Genomic DNA, 15659 nt, shown 5'->3' with positions numbered 1-15659 from the left:
TGGAAAAAGCTTCACTGTATTGCTTTAAAATGGGGTTTCACAAACACCTTTCTCACCATAACCATAGGAAGCATTGCTTTCCCCTCTGGACAATATGACAATGCCTCACTTTTCTCACAAGCTTGTAGCTGAGGAGGGTTGGGGGATAATGTTTGACCTTGTGCTGAACTTTGGAAACAATCTGAGCATCTCAAACATTCAGCATGTTGGGAAAGATAAAACAATATTCTTGTTTTGGGTATAGGGAGGAGCAAGTCTATGTCAACCACACTGGGAATCAGGAGGGACAGTTTGGTTAAAATTGTGCTGTATTTGTTGTTTGTTAAAATAAGAGGAAGGGTAGATTGTAATGTAGTACAACTAAGGCAATCCTTGTGACGTGTAGGGGAGTGGCAGGCTTGATAGAGGAACATACATCCTATTCTGCATTTTTTGTGTCACCCACTTTTCCAATTTATGCTTGCACTACGATGAAAGAACTCATCTTATATTTCAGTTGGATTTTGGAAAGCCTCTTCCCATTGTCCTGGATAGCCAAGTTCATCTCTGAGTAGGCAGTAGTGGCTCAAATGTATCAATCATAGCTCTGTTGTTCTGTGTTTGATCTTAATGGTTGTATGAAAAATAGTTTGTGCAAATGTGCCACAGATATTTGAATGTTCCTTTACTAAGATTTTTTAAAGACCATAATACTGAGTGAAAGAATGAAGATACAAAGATTGAATTTTATCTGTGGCATTGTATCAGTCCCATCTTCTGAAGACAGCAGCTGTTGCTGCAGCCCAGTGCTGTGAATGTTTTGTGTCGATGTTAAGTACCAGTGAAGATAACAGAATTTACTTTCAAGTGACTATATGCGTAGGATTGCAGTTTGCAGAAGAATGCTGTTACCTGACAGTGTTACAGTGGTCTTGAGTATCAGATTTTGGTATGAAATCATGAAAAGTGGTGCTCGAACCATGGTGCTTAGACAGATACTTGAAATAAAGCCACCTGAATGTCATGTAAAACTAATTGTGCTTAGAAAGTAGATGTACTTTTTACAAAATGTGGTGCAACATATCAAAAATGTGACCTTGAAAGGCACAAGCAAAATGACTAAGAGCCCTGGTATTTTCTTTCCTTCTAAGACTTTCCCATTAAATGCACACAATACTACACCATTCACACTTTCATTTTAATAGCTATGGGGAAAGACTGTCCAGCTGTCTGAGTAGCTGGGGGTGCACAATAAAATAACTGTTTGACTGGGGGGAAAATGCCCTGTTGTTTTGCAGTACCAGTTGGTATTATGTAGGCTTGTTTGGTGTCTATTTATAATAGACTGTAATTGGAATGGGATACAAAACAAACACTGGTGTACCAGTGTAGTTTAACTTCTTGCTTGCCTTGTTTATTTTGACTATTGCTATCCTTAATTTATTTTTTCAGTATTAAACTGACACTTTTAAAAATCTTGTATCACATCCATCAGAGTTCAGTTGGATGCAGTTGGATTGTGGGGAAAGCTTTTCTTAAAATTACTTCTCACTTTCAACATTTCACGATGTTGCTTTTTCAAGGTTATGGGCCTGTTGTATGACGCTTCGATGTAAACCTTTTCCCATACAACTTCTATTGAGATTGGTGGCAAGAGTTTTAAGTGGGGAAAATAAAGATCCAGATATGTGTTAAACATTGTACACTTAATAACTGTATATTTTATCTCTGTGTTCAACTGTCTAATGGTTTGTCTAACTAACCAGATCACAGTAATGTAACACATCATGTATGCAGGGTGTTGAAAGAAATTTATTGTGTTGCAGGCATAAATAATTGTTTTACTGCCTCATTGGCTTGGAGTAATTTCATGAAATACATTTCATTTAACCTGAATGGCCAGTGTGAGAGTTAAATTCATGACCTTGGCATTATCAACGTAACTGTCTAAGTATCTGATCAAGCTGTCCAAGAAGATGTGGGGAAATGTAACTGTGTTTGCAATTAAAATTTAAAATGGTCTGTTCTTATGTTATATTTTAAAGTAAAAATTAAACATAAGTAAAAAGAAGAAGAAGCTAATGCTAAGCAGTGATGTCTAAACAACAGGACAAACTCATGGAGGTAGCAAATGGGCAGCTCCATCCAAACTTAGTGGCAAACCAAGGAGCCAATGCGGCACTGCCCTGCCTCTCTCATGGAGACTTCCTGGTGGCATGGGGAGGTTTGAACAGTAAAAAAGCCTTTCTGCCGCCAAGAAGCCTCCATTGGGCTGGATGGACTTATGCTGCCTTTTTGGTAGCATTGGTCCGAGGCCCAAACTGCCAGAGTAATGTCGGCAAAGGCCAGGAGGGAGCCAACTAATGACAGCTCCTTCCCTGGCCCACCCTCCTGCACAGGCTAAAGGGGCCCTGGGACACTGGCGCAGCATCCAGCACCACATCTGAACTTTTAGGAGGACTGCAATGGCCGTATGCAGGCAGAAATACTCCTCCACCAGGAGCAGATTTGGCCCCTCCACTGGATGAGGCCATAAGGTACCTACCAGGGGAGGTCTCAGAACACATACCAGATACTGCAGAGGCTGCTGGAGAATTCCACTCACTTGCTTTCTACTTTCAGTTACTCTGTTTACATTTATGAGGCTGGTCTTCATTTCCTGGGGCAATTGTGTCTTGGTTTTTTTAAAAAACTCTTTTATGTGCTGATAGTTTTGAATGAGGTAATATGGAAACTTATTCCTGTAAATAAATATTTACATAATACATTGGCCTCACTAACTTCTCACCATTACATTGCTTAAGAGAAAAGGTCACTTTTGACATCAGTAATCTTTTTGAGCTCAAGTAGTATGCTTACATCTGGCAGCATTTCATTTTGGCAGTTTGGGCGTACACACTCTGTGTTACGTTCCATATACTAACACTGGCTATAATCCAGCCAACATTTAAATAATAATTGCAGTTGCACCAAACCTCTTCTAATTTTGGTGAGATCATGATGATCAAAATCAACCAACTAAATCCACTTTGACTACCTCCATTGTTTCATTTGTTTGTTTAATTTTTATGCCACTGTTCCCCAACAGGCTCTGCTCGGCTTACAATGAATGCACTGGGAAGCACACTAAAAGTTCATTTTTGTAGCAGACCTCCTACAAATATTCTTTGCTGATATGAAGAATTCCAGTTGTTATCTGAATGAAAATTAATCAAATCTAGAAGTGATTAATCAATCAGTTTATGCTGCTAAACTAGTTGAAATTTAAGTGTACTCATCAGAATCCACTAAGTGCAACAGGTTCGAGTTCTATTGATTTTTTTGTGCATTAGAAATATTTCATTAAATCCATGCATGGCACACAGGACAAGGCAACAATAAGGTTCCAAGAATATTAAGTCCCAGAATTCCACCTGTCATCTTGTTCTGTGAGATTTACCTGTGTTTTTTCTTCAGGTGCAGATAAGTACAGCATAACTGATACAGAAAATCCATAACTGATTCAGAAACTCACTTTAGTTTTAATAGTAATTCGCCTTGCAGGTTGGGAAGGGAAAGGTCCCTGATTGAAAAACTTCACCTTAGCCCCTTGGGGTGGTGGAATTTTTTTTGTAATTTTTTTTGGGAGGGGGGTGGAGACCTGAACATCATGTCTATTCATACGCATTTGGTGTTCTTCAGTGGAGCTCAATAAATAGATAAGGAAATCCTCTGAGGGGAACATAAGACTTCAGTGCTCTGTGAAATTGCACAGTCCGCACATAGAAAATTCTTGATAGTACGCAGATTAGATTTATAGACAATCAGCAATCATTTACCATTACCCTCCTTCACCAGAAAATAAAGGATAACATTTTAACATATGACTGATAAGGACCGCCTATGGGACCGCATCACCCCTTATGTCCCACATAAGCCGCTGCGGTCAACTGCGGCAGAACTGCTGGTGATCCCTGGCCCTGCGACGATCCGGCTGGCTTCGACCCGGGCCAGGGCCTTTACGGCTCTGGCCCCTGCCTGGTGGAATGCTCTACCTCCAGCTGTCCGGGCCCTGCGGGACCTCTGTGAATTCCGCAGGGCCTGTAAGACGGAGCTATTCCACTGGGCTTTTGGAGGGGCTGGCCGCGGTTCTATTGCCCCCCACTGAAACCAGAACTAAGCTCCCTTTTCCATCCTGGTAGGGCCCTGATTCCATCCTGGGCCCTGCCTCTCCTCCCTTCTCCTTTGGCCTTTAGACCGGGCGCCTGTGTGTGTGTGTTTTTACACAACCTTGTTGTTTAATCTGTATTTATTGTTTTAATTGCTGCTGAATTTTAATGAGTTAGATTTTATGTTATATTGATTTACTGTTCTAGAAACAGTTATGTTGTGAGCCGCCTCGAGCCCTTCAGGGATGAGGCGGCCTATAAATTTAATAAATAAATAAATAAATAAATAAATAAATAAATAAATAAATAAATAAATAAATAAATAAATGTGTGTTCAAAAATTGGAGCAAGGCTTACAGAACTTCCTGGTTTTTTTGGGGGGGGGGAATGTAATTTCTTATATTATTACATTTTGAAAAACAGAATTGAAGCAAACAATTAGCTTGCCTTGTCCAAATGCAAAGCTTAACTATATGAACTTGAATTCCCTGAGTAATTCCCCCCTGTTATCTCTATCCCATGATATGATAAATTTGTAATTATAGTAAAAAATTCACTCAGGCTAAAACAGCATGAGAGGTTGTGGAAAAGATGGAACATGGCTGGGAAATTGCACTGGAGTTTTTTCAGTAGTTTGCACTTTACTCTTCCTTCAAGATTGTAAATCACACCCTACAAAATTGCTTTTATAACCAAATTCCTCTATCAGCTTTCCATCCAAATGAGTGTTTCGCCCCAAGAGCAGTTACACAATCATGTTTACTGTAGCTAGCCAGGGGTCGTAAGATGTATATTGCCATCCAGTAGTCTTTGGAGTTTCTGGGGTTTCACTTGTAATATTAATGAGCCTTTCTAGAGCTCACAGTGCTTTCTTTGTTCACACAGAAGATCTGTGCTAGGGAGGGCTGGAGGGTGAAGATTTCAAGGGGTGCTGAGGGAAAAATGCTAAACTAGCCCATTTTTCTTCAATTCAAACTTACTGGAGTTTGTGCTTTTCTGAGCTGTCTCATTTTATTGGCCTAATCACATACATTATCCCCCCTCCAGTGTAATAAATCAGGCACCCAAACAGGACCCTGACATAGTTAAACAGCTAATGGCCTCAATTTCATGGTGAAATCTGCATGCATGCATGCGAGCCGAGCCGGAGAGACGGGATTGGCTGGCAAGCTCATTGCAGGTCCAGGTGGCATATACTGACAGCTCTGAGTCACATGACTGCTATTAGGGCTTGCTTTTCCACTCATCTGGCTGAGCTTATCATCAAGGGTTGAACACAGGCATCTTCAGCTTCCAAGAATGTAGAAAATGAGAGGAGGGGAAGAAGGCAGGTCGCTGGAGAGGAGGCTGCTTTGTTGTCTTTCCCCCTTCGATCAATCAGAATTCCAGACAAGCGTGGACTATGGAGGTGCGGGACCGCAGCCACAGCTGCCAGGGGACCGTGGTCATGAGGCTCAGCCCGTATCGGTTTCGCTAAAGGAGGAGGCTAGATTAAACTGGCATGTACAGTCAACATTGGCTGCCAAAAGGGCACTTAGTTTGCTGATGAATTAGATTGATCTTCTGTCCTCTGCAGTAATACACTCGAGGAGACAAAGGAACTAGAGGGGAGGGGGAAACAGATGATGTTTGCTGTAGTAAAAATTCAGTGCTGAGCGACAGAATGGAAAGTCAGGCTTTCTGTTATGAAAGTGTGGGGCAGCGTATAACCATGGATCCTTGTGGAAGAGCTTGTATTATGCTTCAAAAACCTGGGGGGTTTTCTTGAAGGTTTTTTTTTTTAATCCTTCCTCAACCACAAAGCTTCCCCCCTTTTTTCTTTTTCTTTTTGGTGCTGCATCATGGAACATCTTTTGTTTCAGTTAAATTCGGACCTCTCAATCTGTCACCTGACAGTCTTGTGGTTCTGGATGAATGTGGTTCATTGCTATTATTAACCTGGGTTGGCAGCTGGTCCTCCTAACAGGAGTTCACAGAGATTCCGAAAAGTGGAGCTTGCTCAAGGGACAAAGATGCTTCCCAGGTATCTATGAAACATTAAGTATCCTTTTATAGGAAGTCTAGCTTAAACATAACTTTGCTATCGTATCATTTTATTGTATAGGAGTAATGATGAGATTTATTGTATTTGTGTTTTTTAAGAAGCTTTATTGTAGCTCTGTTTTAAAATTAATTTTGTTTAAGCTCCTGTAGTTTTTGCTAAGGCATTTTATTGCTGGGCTGAAAGATGATGGTGCCCATGTCTAAAATGCCTTAATGGATTAATCTTGTTTAGGTGGGAGGGACTTCCAGCATAATAAGGATTATTTCCTAAAATAAAAAAAATTCAGTGAAAGTTTCTGTGCTTCTGGAAATTTAACAGGTGCTTTTGTTTTGAGGGACATACTTTAACCATCTTCCTAGTTCATTAGTGTTTCTAGGGTGCAGTCAGTTAAACATTTTAAAAATCCTGTCAGTTTCATTAGCAGTGTTTTAAGCGCATGCTTAACTCCCTGGTTGTAATCAGTGGGATTTGGAAGTGCTGAATTCAAATTTTCCGAGGTATGCCTAGTTAAAGTAGATTTGATTCCCTTTTGGCAGGGTTATGATAATTTGAAGGATCTTGAGTTTAGGGCTGGAAAAGAAAATTAGTATGTGTAACAGATTGTGTAGTTCTGACTTCAAACCTAATAGACAAGCAAGAGACTAACAGGTGGGTGATAAAACAAAGTCCCTAGAACTCTAGAAAACCAGCAGAAATTAGGCATACAGGAGCCCAGAGGTGGAATCAGGTGTGTCCTTGTTGTGTATTATTATTCTCCATGTGACAGTGCTGTAATAAGGTTTAGATGTGCATGCTGTTAAAGAGAACAAGGTTGTTTGACCAGAACAAGCACAAGTACTTTGTAAATTATGGCTAATCTTGCGAATGAGAGCAACAGATCAGATCTAACTTGAGAATCTGAGGAGGCAGTTGCTCTCTACAGAAGTTGATGCTATGCTGAAAAGGTGTTACTGAGCGTGTACTTTTGATCTATAGATGTGGCAAGTGGGAGTGAACCTTGCTGGTGCAGAACTAGGAATGTACCTTCCTCCTCTCCACCTTTGTCCCACATAGAATAACAAAGCAGTTTATTACCAATCTCTTCTTTGGAATGGTGAGATAAATCTTCATAGATATCTGTGAGAATGGAATCCCTACAAATCAGGATTGTAAGTCTGAGAATGCTTCCCTCCTCACATTATGGTATCGCAGGCTGTCTGCAATTAACTTGCCTTTCCATGAACTACTAACATAAAAAGATAGCAGCAACTAGCTTCAACTTCATATAGGCCCTTTTCATACCAGTAATGGAGAAAAATACTCAGCTTCTTATTAATATGTGAACTCCCTACCTATTCTGGCCATAACTTCCATAATGACATCTTTTAAAGCCATTTCAGATTAGAAATACCATAGCAGAACCTCTGAAGACTTGTATGCCTACCATAGAATATGAAAAATTCTTAGTTTAGCTGATCTCATCCACTCTTCCATGTAGGTAAACCTTTGAAATATAAATGCAGTGCAACATGGGAAGTCAAAATGTTTTGAGGAATTGGGGTACATACTGTGGCCAGGATTCTAAAAGAATAGCTCTACAAATTAAATATTAAATATTATAATCTTATTCCTGTTAATTAATGAAATTAATTACAAACTGTCTTTGGCAATTATCTCCTCCCCAAAGTGTTTCAGACAACATGTGATCATTCCTTGGTAACACCTTTATTTCTTGCTTCAATGAGAATTAGAAGCAACCCAAATCAATGTTCGAAGCTGCTAATGCCTTTTTTAAGCAACTTGATCTTTTGAATTCTACCCTGGCTGGAAATGGGTTCTGAAGATTTTGTTGTGACCATTTGTTTTTCTCCTCCCACTCACCCCCAAAATTTTGGCCAAACAATGGGCAATAACTCAATTAAGCTTCATAGCTGAGTAAGAATTCTGAGTTTCCTGGATTCCATATTATGGCTTTCAGTGTATACATCACACTGAGTAGATTTACTAGTGGTTGCCTATAGGTTATTACTGAGTTACTTTTGTAGTACTATGTTTTGAAAGGTTTATAAATCGTTGTAGCCCCAATCTCATCACAACTGACATGATCAGTCGTTGGGTGATAGCTGTTAAGTTCATATAATCAGAGGAAGGCTTGACCCAAGGGTACTTGGTCACCAGGAGTTTCCAGATGAAGGTAAAATATAATCAATTGAATCATAATAGAAACTCTGTATTCCAGAGGAAGGTAATAAACAGAATTGTACATTATCTTGGAAAACATGTTTTCAAACCTATGTTTGCTGAGTTATGAATGCAGAGGTGGGATTACACTTGTAAGAGAATAGAGCAGTAAGGGGAGAGCAGTAAGAGAAGAGAGCATAACAATTCCTGCACCTGCTGGTTCTTATTAGGAATATCTTGAGGCTGTTTTCCCTTCATCTGGTCTTCTTTTGATATTTGAGCTCAGTTGGGGGAAGTAGTAGTGAATTTGTAGATAAGAATGATAGTGTCCGGGTCCGTCGGCTGCGGGACGGCCTCCTAAGCTCCCTCGACTCCCAGCCAGCGTGGGCCAAGGGTCGCTGGGCCGACCTAGCTGAGCTCCAGCAGGACGGCCTCACCCCGGGCTGGGAAGCCCCGGCAGGGGAGTCGGGCCGGGATCGGACGGGCTGGCGAGCTGGGTGCTCGCTGCGGCTCGTGAGGCCGGGCCGACGTGCAGCTGGCGGGCGTATCCCAGTCGGGCGCGGCCGCGAAGCCGGGAACGCCCCGCCCGCTGGGGAGAGGAGACTTAAGGGCCAGCGAGACGGGAGGGCGAGGCTGTCCGGGACGGGTCGAGGGAGGGAGTGGTGGAAGCCCGAGGGGACGGCGCTCGCTAATGGGGACTGGGAGGGAGGGGAAGAGGTCACTCTGGGCGGCAGAGGGACAGACGGAGGGGAAGGCTGGAGACGTAGGGAAGGGAGGGAAGGAGGAGGAAGGAGGCTGGACGAGGAAGGAGGGAAGGAGGGAGGGAAGGGGGAGGCGAGACGCAGGGAAGGGAGTGGGAAGGAGGGAGGAAGCGAGGCACACGGGGAAGGAGGAAAGGAGAGTGAAAAGGGAGGACAGAGAGGCTGCAAAGGAGGGAAGGGAGGGGGGAACGCCGGCAACTCCGGGTGACGGCCACCCGCCTCTCTGGGGTGCGCGCTTTGGCACCCTGTGCGGGAGGGGGCAGCAACATCCTTAGGGGAGAGGGGGAGGACCCCGGGTGCGCGTAAGGCAAGCGCCTGAAGGCCGGGGAGGAGCTCTTTTCCCTTCCGCCCTCGCGGCACCCTGTGGTTCAGGCAGCTGACATTTCTGAGAGCCCCAAAGACCGGGGCTCGAGACGAGGAGACCAGCACCTCGGAAAGGGACGGTGGGACGGCTTGTCAGCCTCAACCGCAGGAGGGGGAGGGGGATCGCCACAGATAGGTAGGGAAAGGTAAGACATCATCTGCCAGTGATCTCCTACAAATGTCCCACTGTCATATTATTCCTCATACAAGACAACTTGTGAGCTATAAGTGGCCCTTCTGTTGAATAACTTGGGCCTTCTCTATCTGCTCTACTTCCACTATTAAAAGTGAAGTTGTTAGCAGCTATACATGAGTTTTCTGCGGCAACACCTCAATTGTTGGGATGCCATTCTCTCAGAATTTGTCTGGCACCTAGCCCATTGTCTTTTAGACACTAGGTAAAAGTAATTTTATTTGGCAGTTTCATTTTTGCTGTATAAATTTCTCCCTCATTTTGGTTTAAAAATTATTTATATAAAGCTTCTTTGAGCTTGATCTGAATGAATGAATGAATGAATGAATGAATGAATGAATGAATGAATGAATGAATGAATGAATGAATGCCACCATCACCCAATAATTTGCCCATATACACATGGTGGCAATCCAGGCTATTGTCCCCAAAAAAGTATGAGCTGTTCGTAGACACAAGGGTCTCAGTTTCCTTATGTCTTTTTTGTTTGTTTTTTGTATTTCATTACCTATAAATTGCATGTATTTTAAACTATGTATCTGCCATACTGGGAACTGTTAGTTAGAAATTAGTTAATTGCTGAAGGTTACAATCTTGTACGTAGTTTGGAAGTTTAGATTCCATTAATTGATTTAGGATTTAAGCAGTCTAATTTTTCATTAATTACATGCTTATTTTTATATTAATGGTGAGTTTTTCTTATTCTTTGAATGTCCAGCCAATGTTTCCTTACAGATTCCCCTTCCCACTTCCTCCTATGGGAAAGTTTCATATCCACACTATTCTCAGTTTCCACTACTTAGTTGCCACCTATTGTTTAATAATCATGGTAATTATTTCAGATATTACAACATTTGCGTTGTTCAGTCCTAAATCTCATTCCACACATACCTTCTTTCAGTAATCCAGTTCCTATATAACCCTTAGTAATTCATTGTTTCTAGCCCTAAATGCTAAATTTAGTCTTTTGAACAATTCCGTATTTCTAATATCATTATTTAATTTGTAGTGTAAATCATAGTATGTAACTGCATGAAATTCAAGTGTAATTTGTTCACTGATTAGCAAGAGAATTATATTCTTTCCCCATTATAGACCATTGTATAGGTAAATGCATAATGGTACTTACACTTTCCATTGAGGCATCTCTGGCTACTGTTGGAAAGTGCAAGAGAGCCATTGGTACCAGATGAAATAGGCAGGGGACCTAATTCTAGTTTTGTTGCTTCTATAAACATTCTTAAAAGGTGCTAACATGAACGGCATGCAGAACAGATAAGCTGGCATAAACTATAAATATCATTTGTGTTGATGTCCTTAAAAATAGTTTAGAGTGATTCGTCATCAGACAGTTTTCATAACTTTGATGAATATGACATTGGAAATTATACTCTGATAGCTATAACTTTGTAGTAGACCAGCTATTAATAATACATTTTCTATTACTAATAATGTATGGTTTGCCTTTTTAGAAGACGTCACTTCATATAAACAATTTCTATAATGTTGTTTGGAAGCATAGTACTAGCTGAAAATTTCAGTTTTAGCTGCTTGTATTGGGAGTTGTGAGGAGAGGAGAGGAGAGGAGAGGAGAGAATTGTATTTGGAATTGTGAAATGTAGTTGGTTTCAAACTAGGATCTGTGTGGCTCCTTCTGCACATTCAGAATAATGCACTTTGAATCTATTTTCAATGCACTTTGAAGCTGGATTTTCCTGTGCGGAAGAGCAACATCCACTTTCAAACAGCCTCTGCTTCCTTCAGTCAGCATACCAATAAACAGGCTGCTGCCAGATTTTATTACAAATTTCAAACAGTTGTGAAAGTGGATTGAATGTGTGTTGTTCTGCATGTGTGGAAGGGGCCTATGAGGAAACAAGTAATTCCTCTTGCTATTCTGTTTTTCATTTTTGTAATGGAAAAATATAAATGGTCATAAGAATTTGTTCAATGTTTATGTAAGTAATGGTCATCAATGTTTCTGTGCTCCAGGTGGTAAATAGGTGTTTCTTCATATTATATGGAAGAGTTAGAGAACGTTATGGCTTTAAAAGTTGTAAATAATTCACATGGTAGCAATTATGTATACAACCAAGATAATGCAAATAGATGTCTTCTAAGAGGACATAAAAGTGGCACATTATCACATGTTAGATAGTATACATGACGTTGAATTATTAAAATTGTGCTTTTCAAAATGTTTAAAATTGGGCCTCTAGTGAGCACTCTGGATCATCCTGATCTCAAATTTCAGTTACAACTGATAAATAATCAGTTTTACTTGTTATATTGTGTTAAACTTTTAAATGTAGTTTATCATTACCACATAATCCTTCCTCCTTTTGGCAAAAATTCTGCTTCCTCTCCAACAGTACTCTGATTGGGACACCCTTATTTTACAATCTTTGTGAAACTGGGATCCAGTTTAAACATTCAAGACAGGGTGAACTATTGAAGATAAGTTATCCATCCAGCCCTTTATTTTATTTCTGCTGATGACCAAACTGGTGCTTATGTCTGCTTTAAAGAGGGATCCATTTTTAGCAAGTCAGTCAAAGCTTTATAAATACTTATGCAAGATAATATCAAACATGCAAAATTAGATGAATAAATTTTAATTGCTTAACAAATTGTGTGACGCTTTGACAGTCCTGCCACTGGAACCTGCTTTTGAGGAAAGCTAGGACCACAGCAGTGATCAGGAAGGACAATAAGCAGAAGTCTTAGCAATGAAGTTGTCTAACAGTCCAATCCAGAGGCTGCCGCAGGAGGGAACAGCATTACTGCTGCGCCTTCTCCAGAGGGCTTCCAAGTGGGGAGGCTGCAAGAGCTGAGAAACTCCTGGCCACCTGAAAGCTCTCAATAGGGCAAAACGGATAAGTGGCATAAGTCTGACTCCTGTGCCAGAGGCATTCCCAGGCCAAAAGTCCGGTGGAAGCTGACTAAGGTCACCTCCACCCCTAGGAATGCTCTTCTTCTGCCCCCAGCCATGCCAGCATCCAACTTTAAGTCGGCACAGCTCTGTGGGGTGCAGGCTCTTCTGCTTCCCTGTTTGCCCTCCTTACTAGCATGAATGCCACTTATGTTGGTGGAGTGGGCAAATATGCTGTGCCAGCTCCAAGAGCCAATTTGTCCCTCCCCCCGTGACTTGGACTGTAAGTGTATAATTTGACACAGCCCAACAACTTTAAAAATGAATATAAATACATTAAAATGTGGATGAATTAACATAAGTGCTAGCTTCTCTTTCCCTACTGTTGGTTCGAGGCAGTTAAGTCAAAACGTCAGTCATGTGTGGAGTGTAGTCTACTTTACAGTTGAAAAATGGCAGTAAACACCCTGATGGTGTCTAAGCATCTTCCATACTAGTCTTAGAGCCAGATGCGCTGTCAGTCTTTGACTGTAAACTGTTCAAATTGATGTACCTGATTGGCTATATTCTCTCCAGAAGTAATCAAGCTTTTGCTGTCTATCAATTCTATGTGTCCCTTTCAGGCTGTTTCGTTAAACTTAATGTCAGGGGTACATAATCATGCCAGTAAAACATCTTTACAATGCGAAGAGGTAATTCATACTAGTAGTGGTTGGTTTATGTTGAACAAATCATGACCTTAAAATAATAAACATTTCCCATTGCCCTGAACCTTCCCTTGCATTTTAAAATACATCTTTGCCAATTTCCTGTACCAATTTTGTCATTCCGAGAAGCCAAACTGTTTGCAGCTACAGCCCCCTTCCCCATTCATACATACATATAGTGAGTGTCAAGTTTTTTGGCACAGGCGGGGTCCCCCGTTAAGGCTGAATAAAATGGCAGGTAATTTTCCTGATACCCAATTACAAAATGCTGCAAAAGGCCATTTGCAATTATGGATCTTCTCATTCCTTCCTGTGAGAAGGGTCAAGGTAGGAATCTGCTGGAGGCCATAGGGAACCCAGGCTGCACTAACTATCTCTGTCCTGAGTAATTACACTTATTTCCATTCTGAATTTTAAAAATGAGTAGCTGATTAATGTTCCCATTGTATGTCTATGCATTAAACAGCCATTTTTATCACTGGGATTAGTAATTTTGTAAATGTTCTGTGTGGCAATATAAAAATCCTGCTGGTCCCACCTGTAAGCTGCATAAAGCTGGAACTATTTTCTGCTTTTAAACTGTAGAACTATGAGGAAAATTAAAACCCATGACAGTTTTGATTAAATAACCGCAACTTGGATTATAAAATAATTTTCAGCAAAAACAGTTCAGTTTTAAAAAAAACATGTGCAGATAAAGTATATTGGCATAGTCACAATTTACCTGAACACTGCATAATTATTGAACCTGTATTATCTAATAAAAGGAGTAGGTCTGGAATGACAATTCCCTGTTCCCCAATAGTAATGCTAGGATCTTTTTATATGAGTTTTCAGACTGAAACATGGACAAAAGTTTTTAGCTTTCCTGGAAATGAGGTATTGAATATGTGCTTGTAAAATGAAAGTTTCTTACAGTGAGCAAAAGTAGAATTTAAAAACTCTGGCACCTCATGGACATTATAAGAATATACTATTAGTACAGTCCTAAACAGAGTTACATTCTTCTGAGTCCATTGACTTCATTGGATTTAGAAAGCTGGTGAAATTGCACTACGTATAAGAGCAGTGAATCCAGTTCCTTTCTCATAGAGATCTTTAAGAAAATAAATGGATTGGATTGTACTAGCTTTTGTATTGTCAAAAGAGTGGAGAGCCGTCACCTCTAACCACTGAAAAGACTTCACCAGGGATCATGACATCCACATGGACAAAACCTGCACAGTATGGTGACAACAATGAGGAAGACAGTTGAGTGATATTAAACAAAAAAGTTGGTAGAATCCAACCCACTGCTTCCACATGAAGCATTTTTCATATATAGTATCTGTAAGATCACATGGCTGTGAATATGTAGGGATCAGCTTGCTAAACCCCTAGCCAATGCTCTTCAGTTATTCCTGGGACTCATTTGGTACAGCCAGAGAATGTTTTTGCAGGACTAGAGTGGTGCTATTGAGCCATGCTACTCAGTTCTTATACGCTATTAGACAGGGCAAATATGAAATGTGATTTATCACTCACACCTGGTTCTTTCAAAGGTACTTAAAGAAACATGCATACATATGGGGGGAGGGTTGTATGTGTGGTAAACAAGTTCCTTTTACCTTGATCAGATATGTTGCAGAATGCTACCAAATTTTGATGCTTAGCTCAATCCTTTCTTAATCTGATCTGCTGTAGAGATTTTTATAAGCATACATTCCGAAAGACTTTTTGATATTCCGTGCCAACCTCTGGGAGGAAAGGAAGGGGAGCCTTTCCAGAAAGTACTGAATAAATCAAAGGCCCTTTTTGGTAAACTGATGTGTCCTTAATAACTATACAGGAAACGTGTATTTATTTTAATATAAGTGCATAAAAACTATTCCAGAAGTGGTTCAAACCTGCACAAAATTAGTAAAATTTTAAATTTGCTCAAACGGGAATGTTGTTTATAGAAATCAGCCACAATTTACAGTCAAAAATTATATTTTAAGTACAAATGACATGGGGGCTACCCTTTTGAGGGTCCATAACTTTGGCCCCCCTGCACTGAACTTCACTAAACTCTGGTGGTATTATCAGGACAGTCTCCGGATGATACCCGGAAATTTTGGTGCCACTAGCTTTAAAAATGCACCCCTGATAGTCACCCCAAAAATTTGCCCAGATTCTCTTCTTTGCAGTGCCTGGGCTCCATTGTAGCCGATGGGGAATTTCTGAGTGTGTAAGCAGGCTGCACATTTGTGAAGATAGAGGCTCCAGGAGGCCCTCCTGGTAATAGCATCCAGGCTTGGTGAACTTTGCTTCTGGGGATTCAATTTTATGGGGCCCTAAAGGCTTATTTTGTTTCCCCACTCCTGCACGTGAATCCTGCTGGCTGAGTTCTCAGAACTCTCTCAACCTCCCCCCCCCCCCCCCCCCCCCAGAAGCGAAGTTCACTGTCATTA

General features: G+C 40.9%; 1 protein-coding gene across 4 annotated transcripts in view; it reads left to right on the top strand.

Annotated features, from left to right (window-relative positions):
• FNIP1 (folliculin interacting protein 1) overlaps positions 1–15659 on the top strand; it is a 99907-nt gene that overhangs the window by 29683 nt on the left and 54565 nt on the right. The window contains exons 1-2 of one of the 4 annotated variants that reach the window (XM_048488525.1): positions 5374–5535; positions 5990–6150. The exons of the other annotated variants lie outside the window; for them this stretch is intronic. Coding sequence (XP_048344482.1) covers positions 6140–6150 — 11 coding nt within the window. The 5' untranslated portion in view covers positions 5374–5535; positions 5990–6139. Of the gene's footprint in view, positions 1–5373; positions 5536–5989; positions 6151–15659 lie in introns of those variants that run through there. 4 annotated transcript variants of the gene reach the window in all.

This window comes from Sphaerodactylus townsendi, linkage group LG03, assembly GCF_021028975.2.
Source record: "Sphaerodactylus townsendi isolate TG3544 linkage group LG03, MPM_Stown_v2.3, whole genome shotgun sequence".
Lineage (NCBI taxonomy): Eukaryota > Metazoa > Chordata > Lepidosauria > Squamata > Sphaerodactylidae > Sphaerodactylus > Sphaerodactylus townsendi.
This window is presented reverse-complemented; position numbering and strand designations above follow the sequence as displayed.